Source organism: Nymphaea colorata, chromosome 5 (genome assembly GCF_008831285.2).
Source record: "Nymphaea colorata isolate Beijing-Zhang1983 chromosome 5, ASM883128v2, whole genome shotgun sequence".
Taxonomy (NCBI): Eukaryota; Viridiplantae; Streptophyta; class Magnoliopsida; order Nymphaeales; family Nymphaeaceae; genus Nymphaea; species Nymphaea colorata.
In genome coordinates, this window is record NC_045142.1 from 2,804,363 (window position 1) to 2,828,748 (window position 24,386).

Below are 24,386 nucleotides of genomic sequence, written 5' to 3' on the forward strand. Positions count from 1 at the left end.
TTTGAATAAACCTGTTAACCTCCACAAATTAGAAATTGACAGGACAAACCCGGGTGCTCTTCATCTGGGCTCGGATATTTTCCCCTACTACCAGAACTGCGATACTGAGGATCACAATTACGGGGTGCTAGTGGATTACATTTTGATCTCGTCAAGATCAACCGTAAACATGTGGTGTTAGTTCCAAATATGTATATACTAGAAGTGGCCCTTAAAAGAATCGTAATAAAAGAACCTCATCGGAAGTGGAGAGTTGTTGGAATTTTCATTAAAGAAGGTCCATAATCTTAACAGCTCAAGAATAAGTTTTGTTATCGAAAGAAATCACATAGATTATTCTAATAACCGCTAGCTATTAGTTCAAGCCAGCTTCGAGACATGGGTGGAAAGAAAACACCCATTGGCTAATCATAAAACATTCACCGTTTTCAATACAAAGACGTAACACCCACGATGGTAATCAAACTGATGAATAAATGGTACACTAGTCCAACGAGCTAGGCTACATTCTTAAAGGAAGGAAAAGATATCAAAGGGCTGAGCGATATATCAACTCTCCGATCAGTGTGCCCCAACAAGAAAACGGCTCAACAAAGGGAGTGTAACATGAGAGGCTTTCCTTGAGCACGATCATCCAGAAGCACCCATCAACTCTATGGATCGATATACTTCGGAGTCAACATTCTATCTAAAACTGTCAAATCAACAGCTGAATCTAGGGATGCAATGGCTTTGGGTCCGATCCTAGGAAATTGCATTTCTCTTCCCCTTGTAGTAACCCAGAGTACAACCGAATGGCGTGGATATTTCATGTAGTAGAAAAACAAGGTTGGAACAAGATTCAGTCTCGTCAACTTCACTAATCCACATTAATCCAGAATCATCAGCCTGACACTACTGCGCATTTGACTCTTTTACGAGTCAACTAGGCGCTTCCACACTTCGAAAAATATTGAAAGTCCAGCAGATTAGCTTTTGCAACTGGAGAGCAAATCTTCTACGATAGTACCAGAGATATTTTCACAGGACCAAGCAACCAGGCGAAGGAAAGCCACTGTCTAGCAATAAATGGTGAATTGATGAAAATGCACATTTAATTAACCAAGTTAACACCGTATTCCAGCTGTATTAACAACAAAAACAAACACCAAATCGGATTTCGACTCTTAAATCAAGTCCCGACAGCAGAAGAAACGTGGCTTCAACTAAAAAGACCGACGTAATATGAATCGAGACTGACAGTGATTAGGCGGGCGCCTGTTCCCAGGAATGTTGCTAATTAATGCGTGTTGCACGTGACCCAAGAAACAGGAAGTCGCGTAAACATTTATAGCTACAGCTAGAAATGGTAAACAAAACTAGAACGTTAACAACGGCCCTTTGACGGACCATTTCGAAAACTTTGTTGCACCTACCTTTTCCGAACGAACGGACAAAATTACCATAATCAACCCCCCCCCCCCCCCCCAATATCCTAACTGAAACAAATTCCTAACAAAATAAATTTCATAAATGGGTACTCAAATAACCGATCCGCTCGTACAAATACCCTTGCAGCACATTCACGGAGTATGTTTACACTAAACAACGCTTTAACAAATTCTATTTGACCATAAACAACGCTTTAACAAATTCTATTTGACCATGAGTTTACGTAGGTACATCGAGAACTAAAAATCCCTTACAACAGCCGCTAACAATTACGACTACTCGAAAGGTAAGTAGGGCCCGATTTTTCATATTTTATTTTAATGCTAACGGCAGTTTTGTGTTCGACATGATCATTACCACCACGGATCGAGTAACCGGTAGACATCCCTGGACGTGAGTCAACAGAAAAGAGCCAACTAGTTTATAATAAACGAGAAACATACAAAGGTCATCAAAGACTTGTTGCACGGCGCCAAATCGAACTAGGAGCTAATAGATTATGTGGGATGAGAAGGAAGGCCGATGATTTTCAGGAAGCGTTAGAACTCCAAAGGTACTGAGGAAATGGGGTTAGCTTAAATATTTTGGAAGATCGACAGAGAAGAGATGTACATCCAGCCAATAAAGTAGCACCACTATGAAAGGCGCATGAGAAGCCGGGAAATGAACCAGGTCAAGCGTGTGCTCCTGATGAAGTACTTTGCTCACATGTTCAGGGCAAATATACAGTTGCAGTCTTTAAAATAGTAACTCATGTTTATAGCACAGGAACAATTGAGAATCAACCCATCAAAAGCACACGTATTAACCCCAGCAATATGAATATACCTCATTAATATCGGTGCCTCTTAAAGACCCAAAGCCACCAAGACGTTTCAAAACACAAGGCCGAGTTGGACAAAATAGTGAATATTCAACAGATAGCAGTAGCTCCTTTAACAAAGAAAAGCCCACCCAGGAAACCTTGCAAAAAATCATAGGAAAAACACTAAAAAGAAAACTGTTAGCAGACAAAAGCTGCAAAGCTGTCGATAGATATTGGACGACCAAATGATCACAGCAATCACATAATCCACGATGTAACACTAAAAAACCAGATATTGAGGTCCACTTGAACTGCTAAGGCGTAAGGCTGATCCCAACTAAAAAGCCCCAAAAAACAAAAGCCCAAGATGCAAAATTTAGATATAATTCTGCAATAAAATGGAGATAGGAGAGACAGAAACATCATTCTAAGTTTTGCTTCCTGTCAACGTAACACTAAACTTCCTAATTGCAAAACCTACATCAACAGAATTAACAAGGTATAATTCGTTCATAAAAGGTACTCTGTAATTTACATATCTTTTCAGTTTTCCTCTGATAACCAAACAAGATTTCAGCACAGCTGAATTGTTCTTTAATTGTTTCTTTTAATTCAATAACATAGCATCTGACCGACAAGGACATAAATTGATACTAAATAATAAGTAATCCTACATCTCTCATCTAAATTCCCAGGATTAGTTTCTAAATGACTTCAAGATGTATTCTGCTTACCTTAATGAGCTGGGTTATGTTTACGAAACTTAAGGTTGCTTTTCAAGTGATATTCCTAGGAAACATACAATGTTGTCACGCTCAGTGTTGTGATCAGATTTTTTGAGGTTGCTCATCTGTACACTAAATGCTTCAAACAAGTTTCCTAAAATTCAAAGCGTGAATTTCAAAACAGTCAATGTCTAGTAGCACAAGCACGTATATATTAGCTTTGGACCTCGGTTGGGTATGAATAAATTTCAGCAAGGCTTGCTGAGTTCATCTCCCAAACCTCAAACAAGATGAGATGAAGCACAATGACACTCACCTTGTTTCCCAGGCCTTTTTCAGATATTAAAATGGTTTTATATAATATGTTTCCGAAATGCTTCAATAAGAAAGATCTAGTTGAGGTCAGATAAATGAGTCAAACTCTAGACCAAACCTGCAAAGCTAAGATCTAACTTCATAACCAGCAACAGCCATTAGAGTAGAAATTCAAAACTTTCTCGAGTATATCTAAACAGATCCTCGGAAAGATCATGAACTGGGCAGGAACATAGACTGAAAGGCGCCACTAATTTTGTGGAACAGGAAAAACTGATACTGCTGTGATAGTTTTTGTCAAGCCTAGCACAAGACTAGAGACAAAAGGACTTGGCCAAAAACAATGAGTAGACCAGCAATATGCAACACTGACACCGCTACAAGCATCTACTTTTTGCATAATGCCTTGAGACATCTACTTCTCAATCTACAAACAGTAATGCTTTATAAGCTACTTCAACAGAATTAACAAGCATCCACCTTCAGCAGACTTCAAGCTTACTATATGAAACATCAAAGTGTGTAAGGTCCAGGAGATGAAACAAATGCTAGATCACAACAGTCTCTTATTCACATATTTTGGTCAAGCAGATCTAGTGATTGTCATCAAACAGATGTCCACCTCAACAACCTAACTAGATTATACAGAAATGAAACATAGTTTTCCAGTGATAGTCCATCCATGTCCAACCTAAAAGTCTAAAATATATTTTCTCCAAATAAGAAACTGAGAAGACCCATAAAGAGAAAACTCCTGTCCCTGGGATCAGTTATTGACAACATTGAACCATACCACCATGGGGGAAAATTAAAGGGCAAAAACATGTATATACAATGATGAGTGCTCCTTCAAACTCAAAAAATCTGATCACAACTTCCAATGCACTATATTGCACATTAAGAATTACTCCCAGAGACTAACATAGAGATACTAGAACCACCACCCTTAGCATTTACTTCTGCATCATATGTAATAAAGTCAAAAAGACATGATGGGAATCATTCATTTCCACTGCAAGCATACTTCCAACATCATACTGTACAAGATAAAATTTTGCCAATTGCACTTCCAAACCCAGGAAGTGAATCCAATTTCTTACGAACTTTCACCTAAGATGCCTCAACTGCACTTTTAGGTTTGGGATAGTATTTAAACCTATATAACCAACTAAAAATCTGTGATAGACTGATAGTACAAGAACCTAAGGATCAGGAAGCATGGCAAAAATTCGAGCCACTTTCAGCTGCTAGTTTTTCCATCCATGCAGAGAAAAACTCACTCGGTCAGAAGGTTCATACAAACATAACCTCAATCACTTACTAAATGCAAATTCAACTAACATCAGTGCAGAAACCGAGACAAACTAAAAGATGGAATAAAGCAACATCTTAAAAGTTAAAAGTATTCAGCACTCATCATTGATACTTGTATGCCAAAGGTCCTTTTCTCTAGATGAAAAAAGCCGATTTGAACTACACTAATTGCTCCGATCCATCTTATCTCCAACCATATACCTCATAAAAACTCATCTTCCATCAGCACACAAACTCATATATCCTCATATGCACAAGGCCATTCTCCGTTCTATAAATACAACAAAAAAATACCAACTTGAATTTTTGTACATTTAATTCACCTTCACTGCTTAAACCATTTTGTCCAATACCGTATACAACATTTCTTCAGTTCTATACTTCTACAAAATTTTTTCCTAATACCAGCACCATGAAGTCTTACCTCTATACTGCAAAAGGACCTTATCATCAAATATGGTAATCCCGCCTGCTTACATAACCTACTTGATGAACAAGTATATACAATCTAAAGCGATCGCCCTATTGATTCAAAGATGTACTTAACTAGAACTTATAATCCATTAACTAGAAGTTATAATCCATTAGTGCTACACGAATCAATCACAAAAATAATCTATGAAAGAACACGTGACCATGTGAACATTTGAAGCAACTATGAAATTTGGACATGCATAAGAAACTTCCCTTCATAATTGAAGTAAGGGATGCAAGGTTGTGCAGAGCAAAATATGAACTAAAGAGAGGATTTAGGAAAAAAATGGAAACTGAAAGGATGAAATATACCTTCTAACTCGACCAAATGCAAGCATAAATCCAACACCATAATGTACCCTTCAACTAAATCAGTGGAACGAGATCTTTATGACATCCAACAGCAAATAGATACAAGAAAAAGTATGATTCAACAATAATCAGATTGGCAAGCATAATCATTAATGTTCTTTGACACGATGTTCAAGACTTCACACAGCATTCAGCCGACAGGAGAAATATAAAAATCCGTGGAACATAGTTAAGTTAGCAGGCCATCTATCTAACCTTCAGACTTCAGATGCCATTAAAAATAATATGAGAATGTAGACCTCATCTCGCTGCACTGAAATGTGAATTAAGGCATCAACTTAAAGCATCTAAATGTAGCTGCACCTTGTAATATTACCATAGTGACCTGACAGCTAGAAGACATGTATGAAACTCTCTCCTTAACCATAAATGGGATTGTTTAGCTTAGCTGTACATTGTCCAAATGGCACATCTGTTTGTACAAGCATGTTGCTCAGTGGAGAAATCGACAAAGTAGACCAATGAATAGTCCCCGAAACAAAATCCGCATAACATATTTAAGGGGTATCTATCACTGCAGCTTTCTCTCATATGTTTAGAAGTTGACACATCAACCCACAGTACTCAAGTTGCCATGGCACTTAGAAACATTTCTATATAGATATTCTTCACACTGATACGTACATAACAGTAAGTTGAAATGGTAGTTATAAGTGTCTTTATATAGATTATTTTTCAAGATGAAACCCACAGTACCTTTCTTGTTACACTACCTATTTTTTCCATCTTTATTTGTTATATACATATATAATCAGAATTTTAGTGTTTAATTAACAACCTACAACTTGATACATAAAGCATTTAGCAAGATTTAATGTAGCTGTATGTTATATATGTTTCTGATTATACGTGTAACGCCATATTCTTCCACCCAACTTCTGTCAATTTGATGTTTGCACCAGTCTGGCCTAGTCATAAAACATACAAGCAATGTAATCCGTATCGTACGATACAGACGCCTATTGTACGATACGTATTGTATAGGTCTTAAAGACCTATACGATATGCCTACAATACACGATACGGCCGTGTATCGTAGGCCTATCGCCCGTATCGTGCGATACAGGGCCCGTATCGCACGATACGGCCAATACACCCCCGTATCGTACGATACATGGAAATTTTTAAAAAAGGAGCCTCGACGTGACGACGTCCCCTTTTTTGCATCTTCTTGTATATACGCTCTTCTCCCTCTCTCTTTTCTTGTTTCTAAACACTTCAAGAGACGTGAGACTTAGAGATTTTCCTCATTTGCATCAAGTTTTGCCCGTGAGATAGCTTTCTTTCGCGTAGAGGGCACAGTGGGAAGCTTGAAGAAAGTGGGTTCTTTGGTTTCTAACACCAAGAAGGTAAGAAATGTGTGAATTATGATGTAATCGAATACTCTTCGGCTGCTTAGTATGTTATTTTGCTTTTTGAATGTCTGATTTCTTATTTTGTGTGAATTATGATGCAATCGAATACTCTTCGGCTGCTTAGTATGTCATTTTGCTTTTTGAATGTCTGATTTCTTATTTTGGAATGTGTTGTTCATATTCATACTTCATAGTTCATACTTCATATACATGAATGATGAATGTTCCGTTAAATACATTTTTCTTGATTTTTTCTTATTTTTGCTTGTTTTTTCAGATTTTTTTAGAATTTTTCTGTTTTTCTGTATTTTTTATAATTGTTTAATATTTTTTACAAATTAAAAAATTAATTTTGTGATACGTTACGATACGGCGTATAGGTCGGCCCGACCGATACGCGATAAGATATGCCAGTGATAACATTGCATACAAGCACCCTACCTAAATGACCTACACAATTATGCATGAAATTAGTCTACAACATGGATCAATGAGTCAAAGCTGTTTCTAAATCTTCAAGAGGAACAGCAAGATCATAAATTCAAAAGTGAGACAAACAACAGGTTGCAATCTGGGGATCGAGTCATAGACTGAGATATCAACTGATTCAGCTGGCTAGGCCCCACAAGCATATGCCAAGCTGCCTCAAGTTGACTCAGGTGACCAACCTGACGGCTGATCCGGCATGAGAAGGCTTCAGCCATGAATAACTTGGTCATACTATTGAAAAAATAAGTTTTACACACCTGGCCATCTGATTATCCAGTCCTATTCAAATCCACAGAGGACACCCTTTGCTTCAAGACCCAACCACTTTATGCTCCCACTAAGGTGGCTAGGACTTAAATTGTTTTCCCAATTGCAGGTTAAGGGCAATGGGGTACCTAAAAGACCTAGAACCCACATAACCAGTCATTTCCAATAAAAACAATGGGCAAAGCTCACATAAACATTCATTCTTACTGGCACAGAAGACCACCAGAATAAGGAAGGAGAATGCCTCTTATTTTGAACAAAAACCATTTAGGCATTTACTAAAAAATGAAAAACAACAGATGGAATGCCAATGAGTTCCAATTAGCGCTTACCCAAAAAAAAAAAATCAAAAGGCAGCCAGCTGAAAATTGCAAAGAAGGAAATCAAAACATAACCCAGAGACAAAGACACGTGGAGACGCCTGGAAGGGCACCAGAACTTGTCAACACGGCTGGACACAGGTGGAGGTATATGAGAATGCTTGGACAGAGCATATTCATATTTTTTAGTTTTATCATATTTTGTTCAGTAACATATATTTATAACATAAACAATGATATACGACATTATTTGTACAAAATGTTATTAGTTGTTAAGGCGTGGACTAATACATGCCTAGGCGTCACCTAGGCATGAGTCCACACCCATCGCCTAAGTCCATCACTTAGGCATCATGTGTCAGACTGCCGCCTAGATGCATCTAGGCTGGACTAGGCGCTAGAACGCCTAGTCTATGGGAAGGTGAAAAGTCACCTTCCCTTCAAATTAAGTCTTGTAATTCTATTATACACTGTCACACCGTATATACTCATATTATACACAGTTATATTACATAATTTCTGTTCTTTAAGTACAGTTTGATGCACGTTAAATTACATATTCTATATCAACTCATCAAGTGGAAGTTAATTACATATTTTATAAAACCAACAAATTTCTGTATATATCTTATGTGCTCTAAAGAATATTTTGTGGAACCTATGCCAGACTTCTTACCCATGTCAAAACCTAGGTTTATGGTAAAAAGACCACCAGTTTCTCCTGTTTAGTGCTGTCTAGTAATCAGAGACATAAGCGTGGACCTCACTTTTGCAACCTGAATACAGATTTATTTTCTTATTTGTGAGGGTGTTTTGTGTGTTATATGTATATTATATGTTATATGCACAATCTGTAGTAAACTTGTAATGCATATTATATGTACTGATTTGATATGATTTTTGACTGAAATGATTAATGACTCACATGAAATAGTTTATAAGGTCTATAACTGAAATAGTCTATAAGAAATGCAAGCATTGTCCAGTATGTAAACAAGGATGATGTGCTTTCTTCTGTGTATCAAACTAAGGCATCAGCTAAAACAGAACAGCACAGTTTAAAGAAGCTGGAAATGTACTGTTAGTCTGTCATGAAAACAAGAACAGAACAGTTTTTCATGTTTTACTTTTTCCCTTGATTCAATTAGAACAGAACAGTTTTTCAAGTTTTACTTGGAATAGAAGCTTACAGTTCAGTCAGCAACTACATAATTTTATTATGTAATGCTTAACATAACCAAAAAAACACACAAAAAAAGGTCACCTTTTTGCCTAGGCCCACCTAGCCCCACCTAGGCGCCAGGCGCTGCATGGGCGCCTTGACAACCAAGATAAATATATATAATACATAAACATACCTAAAACACAGGCATATATATAGGTCTTACATACAGCCATGTCCAGGCACACAAGTTTTCTGAACAAGTCTTGCACCAGGGTCCACACCCATGTGACAGAGCCAGAGATAGAGATGGACTAAATGTAATTCACGAGCGTGATATAATAAAACAACTATCACTATTGGTATTGATTACACGAGGACAACCAAATGAAGTTCCCACAACTCATAGAACTACTGCTAGTGTTTATTGCACAAGGACAACAATCGGATGACAGGAATAGATGAAACAACGTGTAACTAGGACAAAAGAATGACAACTGAAAAACACACCCATATGATGAATCCTATGCTTCTCTTCTACATAGTGTTGACACTGAAATTGATTTGGGACACTAGGACAAAAAGTCCTAGGCATTGCTTCTAAATGTACCTATGTGCCTTGCACATATATGAGTGAAAGTATACAGTTTTCCATTCAGTGCCTGCAAGATACCCATAAATCTCCTCATCATCGAAAAACAATGAACCACAACACAAAGTCCAAATATAACGTGAAAATTTTCAGTCTAGCGTCTGATAGACCCAATAACTTTAGCTATTACAAACATGAATAACAGTCTCTAGGGATGGAGGTGCCATGGTTAGACATAATTATGTTTGCAGTCCATCAACTTCATGGAGACATTTAAATAGGAACACGATGGATTGATTTTATGCTTCAGGCGGAAAGATTAATTGGTAATTTATTAAACTATATAGAAAGAAGAAAAATAAAATTACTGGATTGCAAATTATAATCAAATATTATCGAATTAAAATTGGAAAGCATTTACAGGACAACATATAATGTTTAGGTGTCATATCACCTGAAATCTAAGGTAGCCATTGGCATCACTTGATCGCTAACCAACCAAGAAGCAACCAATCAAGTCTCCTTCAAAATCACCTTCAACTTAAACGATTCACTTCAAAGTCCTCCAGTTAACTTTACTAGTCTTTTCCAAAATGAAGTGTCAATTGTCACTGCATAGAACTAGCCTCTATTAGTTTCTCTCATTCTCCTTCTGCATAACTGTTGAGATTTAGAGGCCCACACCCAGAACAAAGAAAAAAAACCCATGTTTAAATGGGTACAGACCATAGCACTAGGAAAGACTAAAATTTAATCAGGCAAAGTAACTACATTATTCAGTTTCAGTGCCATTCCAAAAAAATATTGATAAGGTAAATCAAGAGATGGGGAACTATATGACTTTATTTATTAAGTACCACAAACAATAGATCACTAAAAAATTGCAAAATTGAAAAGGTCAAACTCGGTATTATGAACTCTAGCCAACACAGACAGAAAATTAAGAAAAAAGGCAATTCAACCCATTGAACATTTGCTTCAGGAAGAAGATAATCATACACCAAAGGAGAGCAATATACAAATTGTAGATAACAATTACAGAATTAAAACGAAACAGGACACTCTCACAAGGAAAAGATTGTAGAAGAGACATTTTGAAAGTCAGAAAAGTGCACTGCACAACAGCAACAATAGACCAAAAGTCCACAAGATATTTTTTTCAAACTGAAGCCACCATGGCCCATTTCAAGGGATATCCTTCACAAAATCATAATAGGTGCATCCTATAATATAACAGCCCAAGAAAGAAAATCAGAAACGTATCTTACAGACTGTAACAAAAGTCACATTCTCTCTTGAAGCCTTTTAGTATTTCATCACACCATTATTTTTTTTTTGGTACTTGACTGTGATGTTTAAGGAGTATTTGGTAGAACCAAACACACGGTTTGGGGCATCGTAGAAGCATCCCAATTAAGAAGCTTCTTAAGCCAGAATTGTTCTCCTAGTGTGTCCAATTCAATTGTATCTGCAAAAATCATTAAATCATATTTCTTCTTCTCCTAATGAGCGCAATTAAATTTTTACTCTTAACAAGAAAAAGGTCTACTTTGCAATTTTATAACCAAAATTCAGTTCTCAACTAGTCAAAAACAAACAAACCATAAACTTGTTGGAGTAAATCATGCACATCCCAATACAGACCTCATAAAGTATTACACATTGCAAGATAAGCCACTTTGAACCACTGAACAATGTTCACTACCTAATACAGACCTCATAAAGTATTACACCTTGCAAGATAAGCCACTTTGAACCACTGAACAATGTTCACTACCTAATATTGTTAAGGACAGAAGGACTTCTTTTGTGAACATTTTCTAGAAATAAAAACGAATAAATGAGATAGATAAGGTGAAAAACAGTTGTCCGATTGGGAGAGAACAAGTTCTGACAGATATCCAAGTGACAATGGCTCCACTGCAGACATACAACAGCCTTCCTAAGCCTGGACATCGAGCCCAGGTATCCGCTACCCAGCCGGATTGAGCCGGGGCCAGGGTAGGCCCGATTTATTTTTTTATATTATTTTTATTTAATAATAATAATATATATTTTAAGATTTAAAAAGTATTTTATATTCAAAAAATATTTTATATTTAAAAAATATATTGTTTTTATTTTAACCGGGCCGAGGACGGGCTCGGGTTTCAGGCATCAGGCCGAGCCCAGGTTCAGGTTTCGAGCATCGGGCCGGACCGATGCCCAGACCTAAGCCTTCCTGTATCTCCTCAAGAACAAGGAAAGGTGCCATAGATAGAGGAATAGGAGATGGCACTTTATGAGGAATAGACTTGCAAAACATGAAGATGCGTTCATGGAAAATAGCGTAAATCAAGGGCAGGGAATGTTCATCTTAGAAACAAGGCAAGGTGGTGTGCTCAAATGATGGTGCGATTGGGAAATGGTCTTACATATGGCAGATATGCCAAGGTGGTGCACATGTCAAATGGTGGTGTGGTTGGGGAATAGTCCTACACATGGCAGATATGCAAGGTGGTGCAGAAGTTAAATGGTGGTGCAGTTGGGGAATGGTCCTACACATGGCAGATACACAGTTGAAGATAAAAAGAAGTACATGAAGAACAAGATGGCACCAACGCTGATGCCCCAGACTTACTAGGATAACAACTTGAGAAAAGTCAAATACAAACACAAAACCCTGCCATGTATAGTTGAAGAAAAAAAGTTATATCAAGGACAGGCTGCAACCAACTAGTTGCATCAGAATGAAAAGGAAAAAATAAAGCCAACTTTAAAATGAAACATAAGCACAATAAACCAGTCGGGAGTCCAGGTCTACTCGTCCAACCACACACAAAACAGTGCAACAAGGCAGCAAAGCATGATAATCATGCATGTGAATTAGATTGAAGAACAAAAACTTTGAACTCTACGAAGTCCTTTCAGGAGGATAAGAAACGAACTTGCTCTCACAGGGAAAAAAAAAAGGACAATTCTCCAATTCCTCATCTTGGACACAGGTTGAACTACCGCTAGGAGAAAACAACCAATGAAATGCCACATAAACGGAGTGGTTCCTGGTGAAAATACATCAGCAAAGACATACTTGCGATGACCAGATAAACAAATGAGATTGCCATACTCAGCAAGAAAGCTTTTTCATGAACCACTAATATACCCACTGCAACAAGTTCTCCACAAGCATCTGGTATCCAACTAACTATAACATCACCATGGACTAAAACTATTTGAACATCTGGCTACAAGCAAAAGAACTCACGAAGCTTGAATATCCAAAAGAAACGTGGGAACCTTAATGTCAACAACCCCATCTCCACAAAATGCTAGACCAACCAGGTCGAAGATGCTTCCAGAGAAACGCAAACACCTACAAGACATGCACAGACGAATACCAAATAAGCGGTGAACTTAAAGGTAAAATATCCACAAAAAACCAACCTATAGAACATGGTTGCACAAAAAAAATGGGAAGACAAACAGTTGAGGAAATTGGCAAATTACCACGTAGTATAGTCTTGGAAACAGTACCATTTTTCTCAATGCTTATTTCCACGACTTTCAAAACTAGATTTCTTTGACCTAACTGTATCATCTTGTGCACGGTCTTCAGAGGACCTGAAGAACAGAAACAATCATAAGCCTCCCTTACCCTTTCACAGAAAAGGTACATTAAAGTAGTGCCAAATTTTTCAGAGGAATCTCACAGTTTTTGTTTCTTGGCAGTATCCTGCTTGATGCTCATAACCATATCCATTGCCATTTTTTGATGCTCGCGTGTTTGGGAGTGTAGGTCCAAACCCTCCACAGTTTCACAGTCAATCTGACAGATACGGCACCATCCCATACTGCTAGGCTTCCTTTTCCTTGGATGATCGATCTCATGCTGACGCATCAACTGAAGAAATAAAAAGATTCTCACAGCAATTGCAAATTTTTTAGACAATAGAAATGAGGCGAAAAGAGAGTTTACTCACTGGATTATAGTGGTTGCCTTCTCCACGAAGAGACTCACCAACACCTAGATGAGGAGGCAAATTCGCTGAATAAAATGGCTCTCCAAATCGCAAATGGCTATGGGGATTCAACAGACCTGGTGATTCACCAAAACGTGGTCCAATAGGTTCACCACTTCGCAGATGGCCAGCAATGTCACGCCTCAACTGAAGAGGCAAACTGCCAGGACCAAACGGCTCACTGATAGCACCAAAACCAAGATCAGATGAAGGGAACGGTGGGAAACGGCCCTCAAAGTCACCCATTGGTGGTTTTCTGCCATGGAAATTGGAGATATCTTCAGATAAATTATATGACTTAGCACGCTCACCGATGGCCTCTTTTCCACCAAAATCATCTAAGGAGCGTGAAAGACCACCAGAACCAAGACGAGGTGATCCACCAATGAAACGCCTGGATAGACCACCAAATTCCCTTCCTGGGCTTCTTGGAAGACCATCAACGTGAGGACGGCCAAATTCTTGAACTGGTCGAAGAAAATCAGACCTAGAGCCAACTTGATCAGCTTTTCTATCAAAATTATCACTGCTACTAGGAAATGAACCAAAAGGCCTTGGTGGAACTCCAGCAGCATCAACTTTAAGCCCAGAGTCACGTCCAAATCCATGGAGCCCACCTTCCATGTTCCTTGCATGTTCAAAGTTGATAGGACCACCTTGATGCCGTGAAGATGAAAAGTAATCATCATGTTGGGGTCCCCTTTCAACATCAAGATGACCAGGGCGAGGAAACTTTCTAAGGTCTTCCTCAAACTCTTTCCGCTCGACATTTCGCTTGGATGGATCATGTGGGAATGACCTGAACTGTTCATCTGGCAAAGGTTTGAATGGTTCATCCAGTGGAGATTTGAACATCTCACCAGGAAGAGACTTGAATCGTTCATCTGGTAAACCTTGGGGAAATGCAGGTCCCTTGCCAGGCTGAAATACAGAAGCTTGGCCCATTAGTGGACGATCAGCTGATAAAGGTGGACGAATGTCTGGCTGCCAACCTTCAAAAAATCCAGCTCTTCGGCCTGGCAAACCATCAGCTTGTTCAACTGCACTTGGAGGAGGCCTGACTAGTTGACCATCAGGACCTCTCATAGGTCCATGAGGGATCACGCCACCTGGAGGATCAAAAGGGCCAGGGCGTGATGGCCCCATAGGCAGTCCTGCAGATGGATCCCTGGGGAATTTTGGGCCTGCAGCATGAGGTGGGAAGGCCTGTCCATGAGGAGGAATGGAGCTTTCAACTCTGCCAAAGGGCGGTGGTGGACCAGAAAAGTTATTGGGTTCATTACTTAAGGAAGTATGGGGTATAACTTGCTGCTTAGCAGGCAGCTGAAAATGATCAGGCATGACTTGTTGTGGTCCATGTTGGGAAAAGGTTTCAAATGGACCAGGGCCTTGAGGCCTATGACTTGGTGGGAACTGCCCCTGACCTGGAACTTGATGTGGTGGCTCTGGAAACCTCCTATCCAAATTAGGCCCCAGGGGCTGTTGTAATGGAGGCCGCTGAACTTGCATACCCCTTTCGCCATAAGGAGGGCCATGCTGAAGAGGGAATGGCTGAAACTGCCTGTCATTAGGTGCAGGAAAGGGATGGGCAGGCTGTGGAAAACTATTTGCTTGCATCTGACTCTGCTCCGGACGGACAAAGTGGCTCATTGTACGTGTTTCATCAGGAGGAGGAACGTGCTGGGAAAGTGGCAGCAAACTCCTCTCTGAGAAACCAGATTGTGGTGCCTTCAGCTCGTGCATTGGACCTATGATGTGTGGATGATGCTGCAACATGGTTTTATCAGAACCACCAATTGCATGCTGCTGTGAAGACACAAAATTATTTCTTTCAGTTCCCTGAGGTAGAACACCATTTCTATCACGTCCTGGAAAAGCTTGTGACCCCCCAACTGCATCCTCCACTGGCTGAGGCCCAGAAGTTAACTTGTTTAACTCTGAATCTTTCTCAGGAGCCGAAAAAGTATGAGCAGACCCATTAACCTCCTGAGACTTCTGGGATTTTTGTGAATCTTCTGCATCCTTCTCTTTATAAATATCATTGTCTTTTGTTTGAGTGAGATCAAGTGCATGCTCAGGATCTTCCCTATCCATGGGAACCTCTTGCTTTTCCTCTCCTTGGGTATCCTTGTCATACTTCAAGGCACCCTGTATGACTCCATTTGTATCTGGCTGATTACCAATATCTGAAGGTTCTAACAGCTTCTCAGGAGCATTCACCTTTGAGGAAGCATTCTCATTTAGGTTACCATCACTAAATCCATGTAGCTCAGCATCCTTTTGAGGCATCAAAGAAGAATCAGAATCCTCAGAAACAGTATGCTCCACAGACAACAGTTTTTTATCTGCAACATCACAACTTCCCTTCTCTTTGACATCCAAAGAGTCTACGCTGTTCAAAGATTTTGACACCTTACACCCATTGTCATCATCATGTTTAGAATCTGATTTGTTGGTTCCTGCAGCATCTGCAGAAAAGGATTTAACACGTAAAGCAGGAGGCTCGGTGGCTTGATCCCGCATGGTTTCTTGCTTCATGTCAGCAAGCGTCGAAGTAGCTGCAACATTTGCCTGATTGAGAGTAGCACCAGATTGTGATCCTGCAGAAGAAGCGACTGAAGCTAGCTGACTGGAAGAATGTTGCATGGAAGAGAGTTGCTGCTGTTCAGGTATGAGCGAAGGATTTGTCCTTGGCATATTTTGGCCTGGAGAAGACTGTTGGCCAGTGTTAGACAACAGTGGCCTAATGGGGCCACGTGCATCCTGTCCCATGAGAAGTCCACCAGGAATTGGTTGTAAGAGCTGTTGTTGCACTCCATGATTTTGCATAGGCCGGCCAACATGGTGCTGTGGAACTGCTCCTTGTGCAGCATTTGGGAATTGTTGTGGAGGTGTAGCCTGTGAGGGAGGCAAATTGTGGTTCATTGGGACCTGTGCCGGAGGATGCTGTTGGATAGCAGAAGGCCCATGTGGACGCAAAGGCTGCTGTGCTGTTAAGGGTGGGGCCTGTTGTTGTTGGTAGTTGTTCCCCATTTTGGGTGGTAGTCCAGGGTATAACTGGGGAGGCTGGGAATGCGCCTGTGGCTGTTGATGGAACTGTGTCACTGGCACCTGTTGCTGTGGTGGCGGTTGCATGCCTGGGTAAGCATGCCCTTGAGGAACCGGTTGAGCAGACTGCTGAGGTGCCATATGTGGCTGCTGCTGTGGAGGGGCATGCGGGTGATGAGCTTGCATGGGTGTCATGGCTGGTTGTTGGTGGTGTTGCATGGATCCATGAGATTGCAAGGGAGGATGTTGAGGCCGCATCTGCTGGGAAGGAAATTGATTAGGTACTGGCATCTGATGAGGAAGAGGTTGGTTTAGTGGCTGCTGTTGAACAGGCATCTGCATAGAATGCTGTTGAACTGAAGAATTCTGCTGGTGAAGATGCACTGGGACAGCCTGTTGCTGATGTTGGGGTTGTGGAACAGGAGTCTGGATTGCTTGGGGATAAGACTGATGAGCCGCCAGAGGATGCTGCATCTGTGGTTGATGCTGAGGATGTAGATTTGATTGTGGATACGGATGAACATGACCTTGTTGATGAGGAAACTGCTGATGCTGTAGCTGAGCAGGAGGCAGTTGTTGCTGCACATGCCCATAGGGTTGAGGCTGTGGATATGCGTGCTGATGAGCCTGGACTTGGGGTTGAGGATATGGGTGTTGCTGATGAGCATGAGAATGTGCAGGAGGATGGGGCTGTAACTGAGGCTGAGGCAAAACTTGTTGCTGTGGCAGTAAATGAGGCTGAGGTTGCGGTTGCGCTTGTTGTGAGTGCAGCTGAGGCTGAGGTTGAGGCTGAGATTGAGGCTGAGCCTGATGCAGTGGTTGAGGCTGTGGCTGTGGCTGTGGCTGTGGCTGTGACTGAGGCAGTGGCTGAGGCTGCACTAGTGCCTGTGCCTGTGGCTGTCCTTGCACCTGGGCCTGTGGTTGTTGTGATGCAGATTGCAACTGTGATTGTGCCTGAGGTTGTAGTTGCGACTGTGTCTGTGGCTGTGGCTGTGGTTGTGCCTGTGGCTGTGGTTGTGCCTGTGGCTGGTTGGCCTGAGATTGTTGATGAACAGCAGGTTGTGCCGGTGGTTGCCCATGTGTGTGCACTTGTGGTTGAGCATTAGCCTGTACATGAGTCTGCTGCAAATGAGGAACTATTTGAGGCTGACCATGTGAATGAGGCTGAGGCTGAGGCTGAGGCTGTGGCTGTAAATATGACTGTGCATTGGGTTGCCCCTGAGGTTGAGTCTGCAAGTGTGGCTGATACTGTTGAACATGTTGCTGATATTGGTCATATTGCACAAAGTGCTGGTGATATTGTTGATATTGAGGATATTGTTGATAGTATTGCTGATATTGTTGATACCACTGCTCTGGAGTTGGTACCACAGAAGAGGGTTGGGATTGAACAATCGTAGAAGCCTGACTCTGATCCGTGACAGTCTGAGCAGCAGCAGCTTGGTTAGTGGTTCCACCAGCTTGTGGGGCACTTGCAGCAACAGCCTGGTTTGGTTCCACGGCTGCTGTTGATGTAGCTGGAGCCTGACCACCCTCCTGTTGCAAAGGCTGTGTTCCCTGTAAACAAGATTACAAATACTTCAATAGAGAACATAGCAGACAAAAAAGGTCCGGCAAGTTCTGAGGAAACTTACTGGACAATTCTGAGCATGTTCCTGCACTTGCCGGTGAACAATCTGTGTCCCACACCTATTGCACACAACAGGGGATGAGCCATAAGGGCAACTTGTACAATGTGTTGTGCACTCAGAAAAGGAACCCTGCCATGTGCAACCACTCCTGTGATAAAGACAATACACTGGTATACGTCCTATAGCCTCAGCAATTGACTTGTTTGATTCTATAAGGGGCTGCAAACATTTAGTTTATGAAATGACAGAGTATCAGAAATTGTAATAGATGCTAAAGACGTTCTAAATAATGCCACATTAGATCAAAACAAGTGAGAACACTAACAACATGGCTTAAGTGTTTGTGCCTTTGCCATACCTTCGCATCTGCTTCTGTCACAAGATAGCCATCATAAGGGCAAGCCCTTGTGGTGCTCACAATGTATGTTAAGCAAGGTTTGCAATAAAGATGAGTGCACTGTGTTTGTATAGCTTCATTAGGGTAGACCAGCTGACGACAAACAGGACAAAAATATTCTCCAGGAAGTGACTGAATATTCGGTATGCACTCGTTATCAAATCCCATTTTTTTCAACAGATAAATAACCTTCAACAACCATGCTCTGAACCAGCCAACATCTGACTTGAACAATAAAGGGAACTGGCTTCAGCAAACTTCTTCGACTTCTGATATGCCCCTGTACGAAACAAAAGGGCAATCCAATATAGGAGGACTACATGGAATCAGCAGAACTCACATCAGATAGCTGGTCAGACATTCTAAAGTAGCCAGTCATACCAATAAAAGATACATATATGTCCACACACACACACACACAGACAAGCACATGTATATGTGGATATGCAACCTACAAGACAATACTGTCCTGAAAACATGACAAAGAGATGAGAAAGAGGGGAAAAAAAGAAAGAAAGAGATGGAGAACAAATTAAACATATAAAAAATGAACCACAGAGTGAATAACCTTTAGAAGAGAAAGGCGTCCACCATGCCACAAAAGTAAGAATTTTATTGCTTCACATACAGCGATTGATCCCTTCAGAAACAATTAGGTTCCACTAGGAACATCAAGTGACCATAGGAACAAACAGCAAAGTGCCCATAAAATATATATAGAATCTGCTGAAATTCCTATATAGTATGACACATAGTGCAAAAGGGTTTACTCATTCTCCAACCTAAAAAAAAAAAACAGAACACCCAGTGTATGCCCAGCACAACAGCTTAAGAGACATCGACTTGAACAGAATTTCTCGATGCTTCTGATTGATAGACACAATCAGGAAAATGGCCCCTACACCTCTGACACATGTTTTCTCTCGATAAATGGAAAACCAATTCACCCATTCAACTCTCAATAAGAAAGATATTGTTCAACGCCTACAGAGAAATCATGTTTCCCAGCAAGGGGATGTTGTCAATTAATTCCATATCAAACGGCCTTCCAAAATCATGTCATAGTAGAAGGAAATTCAGCAAGTCATCAATTCACGATAACTAACAGTCCTACAACATGAGAAATATCCACTTTCACAGGTTCAAACTACAACTACATACATATGAATCTCTGAAGGGCCAAAACAACACTGAGAAGGGAATATACAACATCACAAGAAGGTGTCACCTACCACTCGAAAAGATAAAGTAAAACTTGGCAATTGGCATTGAGTAGAGCTCTAAACAAAGTAACTAAAAGAGCCATCACACATTCCAAGAATCAAGTCAACCAATAAACTAAAAAACTTCAGTTGATGAAACAGAAAAATTTGCATATCTGAAAGCCCAAGTACCATAACAGATCTGCCCTTGATAAGAAATTCCTAGAAATGGAAGCTCCAATAGAATGTCCTAAATAAGCCCCCCATCATTCCCTTACATTATGCACAATCCATGAAAGCATCCAAGCTTGCCCTTATATTGCATCATCCATCTAAATCCAAATTACAAAAAGGCAACAACAGTATGCCTAAAGGAGTGATAAAACCTCATTCTATGGCAGAAAAATAGGATTTCTCATGCAACCAGAAGCGTTTGTTTCCCTTTTCTAGAACAAAATGAAGCATAGCTATAATTACGTACTTTTAGATCCAGTCCTATCACCAATCACCAGAACCATGCCATGAAAACAACGGAAAGCAAGCTTCAGACACCCTAGCCTGATTACGTTTTAAACTTTTAACTATGGGAAGCATGCTATTTAAACACCCTCTTGTGCAGGGTTAACAGGTACAAATAACAGAGCCTTTAATGTTTTCTTTTATAACAGATACATTATTCCACTTCCAGCAGAAGAAGGGGAAAAAGTCTATGTTCTAAATTCTTAATGTGTTTGGCAGCCCAGGATACCAATTCTAGGAAAGCTTTACACCTGTTTGGCGCAACAAGAGAAAGATTTGGATAAAAAGATTATCATTCACACATTCCCACACAAACAGCAAGCCAAAAATATCATTGCAGTCATAAAAGTTTCATGAGGTCTGGTATTACGTTATCTTGACTGGACCCACTGGATCCAGCATTAGCAAAGCTTCTAAACAGGGTAACCACTAACCAGCCAATACATCTGTTGCAATGTAGGCCCAACTAGCTGATAACATTACCATTTACCCCCAAAACTATTGCCCATGGCATAGAAGTGGCAATACTGCCATTCCAGTTCTGCGGCTTGAGGATATTATACACATTCTTGCCTGCTAAACTATTTACCGTCTTTCAAATTGATTCCTAAGCATCAGCTGAAGTTGCTGAGCTGCAGTAAGGAAGCTCCACTAAACCAACAACATATAAAAATCAGAAGATATGACTCAATTGTTCTAGAAAATAGCAATCTGATTAAGTAATACAAGCAAGTACGCTCTATGCCTTTAGAGTAATAACAAAAGGGCCGCCTATAAATCAGTAAAAGACCCTTTTGTTGCAAAAGTTTTAAAGAAACACCAATTTGTGAAAAATTTCATTGATGCATCTCCCATTAAAGGAGAACATAAGAGTGAAAATATGTTCAGACAAGAAATTCAGGAAATGACAATAAATAGGTAATGAAATTAACCAACAAGAATAAAAAGCCAGCTAATTCCTGGTTCTGAATGAACCACCGACATCTCTCACAAGCTGATTCGCACACCAAGAAATCTATCGAACGTTACCACATATTTTCAAATGAAAATAGGAAAGAGTGACTCATGTGTCAGCATAAATTTTCACTCGATAATCCATTATCTGTGTAAACTGTAAAGTATCTTGTTGTAAATGAAAAAAATACGGTGGAATTGTCCATATGTAACATCATAAATTGGGAAGCAGACAAACAAAAAAGCATGCAAAGCATCCGGAACCCTAACTCACTTTTGGCCGAAGGTCAGTCACCCACTCACAATTGATCAGTAACAGAACTTTTGAATATGTCGACCCAATGCCAACTAAAACTATATGATAAATATTGAGAACAACAAGTTAATTTCAAGCAAGTGACAAGAAACAGCGACCAATCCCAAACAAAGCTCCCCCATAAGGGACCTATTAATCGAACATGAGCCCAATCACTTAACCACCATGATAGAATCCCGGAGCAGCACGTGAACAACTTATAGTTGAACATAAAACTCCAATTGATTCCTCGCGAGGAAAAAAAAACCAGGAGTGCACATGACCAAACTACCCATCTACAACTCAAACCTATAAGCAAAGACGCGAACAAAAGGAATCTACCGCGAATAAAGGCGGTGCAAACACTATCAGTTCTAGGGTTATCCCTAGGTCACTGGGAAATTAGCAACATAGTCAAGAACCACAACAGCGGCGACAACAGAAACGAGGAAAACACCAAGCATCATAACCAATGAGAGCGGCGGAAGAAAAGAGCGGAGAACGATGAGAAGGAGGAGAAGGCACAGGGTTTACCTGGACGACCTGGTCTTGCTGCGGACACTCCGAGACGAAGACGACGACGATGCGGAAGTGTATTCCGAGCGGTGGCCTCGCTTTTTATATAGTCCACGCCCAGGGACCGAGCGGTGGTATGTCTCCTCCTCGATTGCCTGGTGCGTCGCTGGAAGACAGCGGCCGCAGGGTGCCTAGTGTGCGTCAGAAACTGGAAATGGAGACAGCGGCTGGAGGGTACTTTATAAGAGGTAGCCCTAACCGGCAATTTTCTTTTCTTTTTGACGGAAAGTTCAGGGTATTTTTTCCCCCGCGTTTGATGCGGGAGACACGACCCCATGGAAAACGCACCGGTTCCCCGAACCAGCCAGGACATTAATCGACCCGATCCGATCCCGCCCGGCCTTCGAGAAACAAAATTAAAAAATCATGGATCACTCTTGTAGAAAGCGGCACAGAGATCATTTAGAAAATAAAGTGCATGAAAAAAAAAACGTATTAATAAATAAAACTTGCAATGCATTTTTCTTGACAACCTTATACATTATGAGAGATGTAACAAAAAAAATAATAATTTCAACTTACTTACATAAAAAATTGGTAGAAGCCACTTACAACATTTCTACCAACCACCCAAAACAATAAATCTCAGAACGGATTGAATGGTACTCCGTCGTAGGTAAATCAAAGATACATAACAAAACAAATTACTTACAGACTCTAAACATAAGGAAACTAAAAAAAAAAAAAATCATTGGGTCTCACCGATGCACAAAAAAATTGTCAAAATAAATCAATGTTGTTAAAGTGTATTGATAGGCTAAACTTAAAAAACAACACGCAGCCAGCACCATAATGTGTGATGATGCATAAGTATGACGACAAAAAAATGTCACGTGAATAATATATATAAAAATAATGCTAAATGTAAAAAATAATAATCTAGATAACATGAAATTAACATAAAAATGATCAGCATTAATTTAAGGTTAGTTCTTAATAAGAAAACGTGTTATATGCCTTACATTCGGATGTCTATTGTCAATCAATGCAGCTATATCATTTATTTGTCGATATCATATATATGAAAAAGCATGAGTTTAGTTATTATATTACCATGCTGGCTTGGTAGAGGCGTGCTTTGTTGATACTTCATGTTAACAACTTATTTTAGGCATAGTTAACAAATATATAAGAAGTATTCACCTCCATCTGCATTGGAACTCAATTTCCTTATATACATAATGAATCTTTGATCTCTCTCTATCTCATAACTGACCTCCCAATCCCAAAAAAAAAAAAAAAAAACGAGTCTACACATATTCAACAAGGGGAAACTTAAAACCAAACTAAGAACTAAGAAAATGGAATAAGAGAGGCGAAAAAAATAAGAATAAGCAGATCCAAGTGTTCATCATAGACTAGGGATGGTCTAATGGTATCCAGAGATTCCAAAAGATATCATTCTTGGTGAAATATTAAAAACGTTGTTTTTTTTTGTTTGTAAAAATCTTTACTGTTGCCCATGAAAGTAAATTGATTTTAAATTTTTAAAATAAATATATTTGTAACACTGGAGAAACCGTTTGAAGCGATTAATTTGTTTAGAAGTCAAAATCCAACATGACAAGACAAATTATAATTCTTAACATACAGTTTACAACTTTTATTTGAAGAATACATTATCTTTGCATGGTTTGTAATACTTATGCCTTAAATTTACGAACATCAATAGAATTTTCTTATCCTCCCCTAACTAGCAAAACCAAAACCAACATGACAAGACAAATTATAACTCTCAATGTCGATCTCGTAATATTTGTTTGAAAATAGATGAAACTTAACAGGCTTTGTAGCGTTTGTGCCATTAATTTATGACGTCAGACTTTTATTCACCTTCATATCCATATATATATTTACAATTTAGAGAGATAATGCGGAACATTACATCCAAAAGATTGCAAAGTAGGCACATGGTAAGTCAAGTCAGCCTCTCGCATCTTAAATTTAAGGCGATCAAATGGCCCATATATGTACAACAAAAGTTGTTTTGTATCTTCCTTATAAAATATTTCATGCATATACAACATAATTAATGTGAAAATTTGAAACTTAATGTCTGCTGAATGACTAAATATTTAAAAGTATAACAACTCGACCCACTCTCGGACTTGGACCCTCGGTTCGACGGATCTTAACCCACTACCT

General features: G+C 39.8%; 1 protein-coding gene across 9 annotated transcripts; it reads right to left on the reverse strand.

Annotated features, from left to right (window-relative positions):
- Positions 1-1,985: 1,985 nt before the first annotated feature.
- LOC116254877 (uncharacterized) lies at positions 1,986-22,409 on the reverse strand. Of its 9 annotated transcripts, XR_004172768.2 has the most exons (9): positions 22,200-22,408; positions 18,657-19,011; positions 18,302-18,517; positions 13,581-18,224; positions 13,311-13,501; positions 13,108-13,221; positions 12,866-12,973; positions 10,076-10,232; positions 1,986-2,419 (listed from the first exon to the last, which is right to left on the reverse strand). XR_004172768.2 is itself a non-coding variant. In XM_031630505.2 (7 exons), the coding sequence occupies exons 2-6, from the start codon at positions 18,861-18,863 to the stop codon at positions 13,143-13,145; spliced, it is 5,337 nt and encodes a 1,778-aa protein (XP_031486365.1). In that variant the 5' UTR covers positions 18,864-19,011; positions 22,200-22,409; the 3' UTR covers positions 12,562-12,973; positions 13,135-13,142. The 9 variants fall into 9 exon arrangements, 2 of the variants coding, with proteins under 2 accessions (XP_031486365.1, XP_031486363.1); XR_004172772.2 differs by having other exon boundaries at positions 2,305-10,232; positions 12,898-12,973; positions 13,135-13,221; positions 22,200-22,409; XR_004172771.2 differs by having other exon boundaries at positions 2,305-10,232; positions 13,135-13,221; positions 22,200-22,409.
- Positions 22,410-24,386: the final 1,977 nt, after the last annotated feature.

Bases quoted from the DNA above. Each gene is read 5' to 3' on its own strand.
- LOC116254877 (XM_031630505.2), bottom strand. From the start codon at position 18,863: ATGGGATTTGATAACGAGTGCATACCGAATATTCAGTCACTTCCTGGA. The intron at 18,518-18,656 runs GTATGGCAAAGG...AAATGTTTGCAG, and splicing joins TGACAGAAGCAGATGCGAAG to CCCCTTATAGAATCAAACAA. The intron at 13,222-13,310 runs GTGAGATTCCTC...TCTGTTCTTCAG, and splicing joins ACTGCCAAGAAACAAAAACT to GTCCTCTGAAGACCGTGCAC.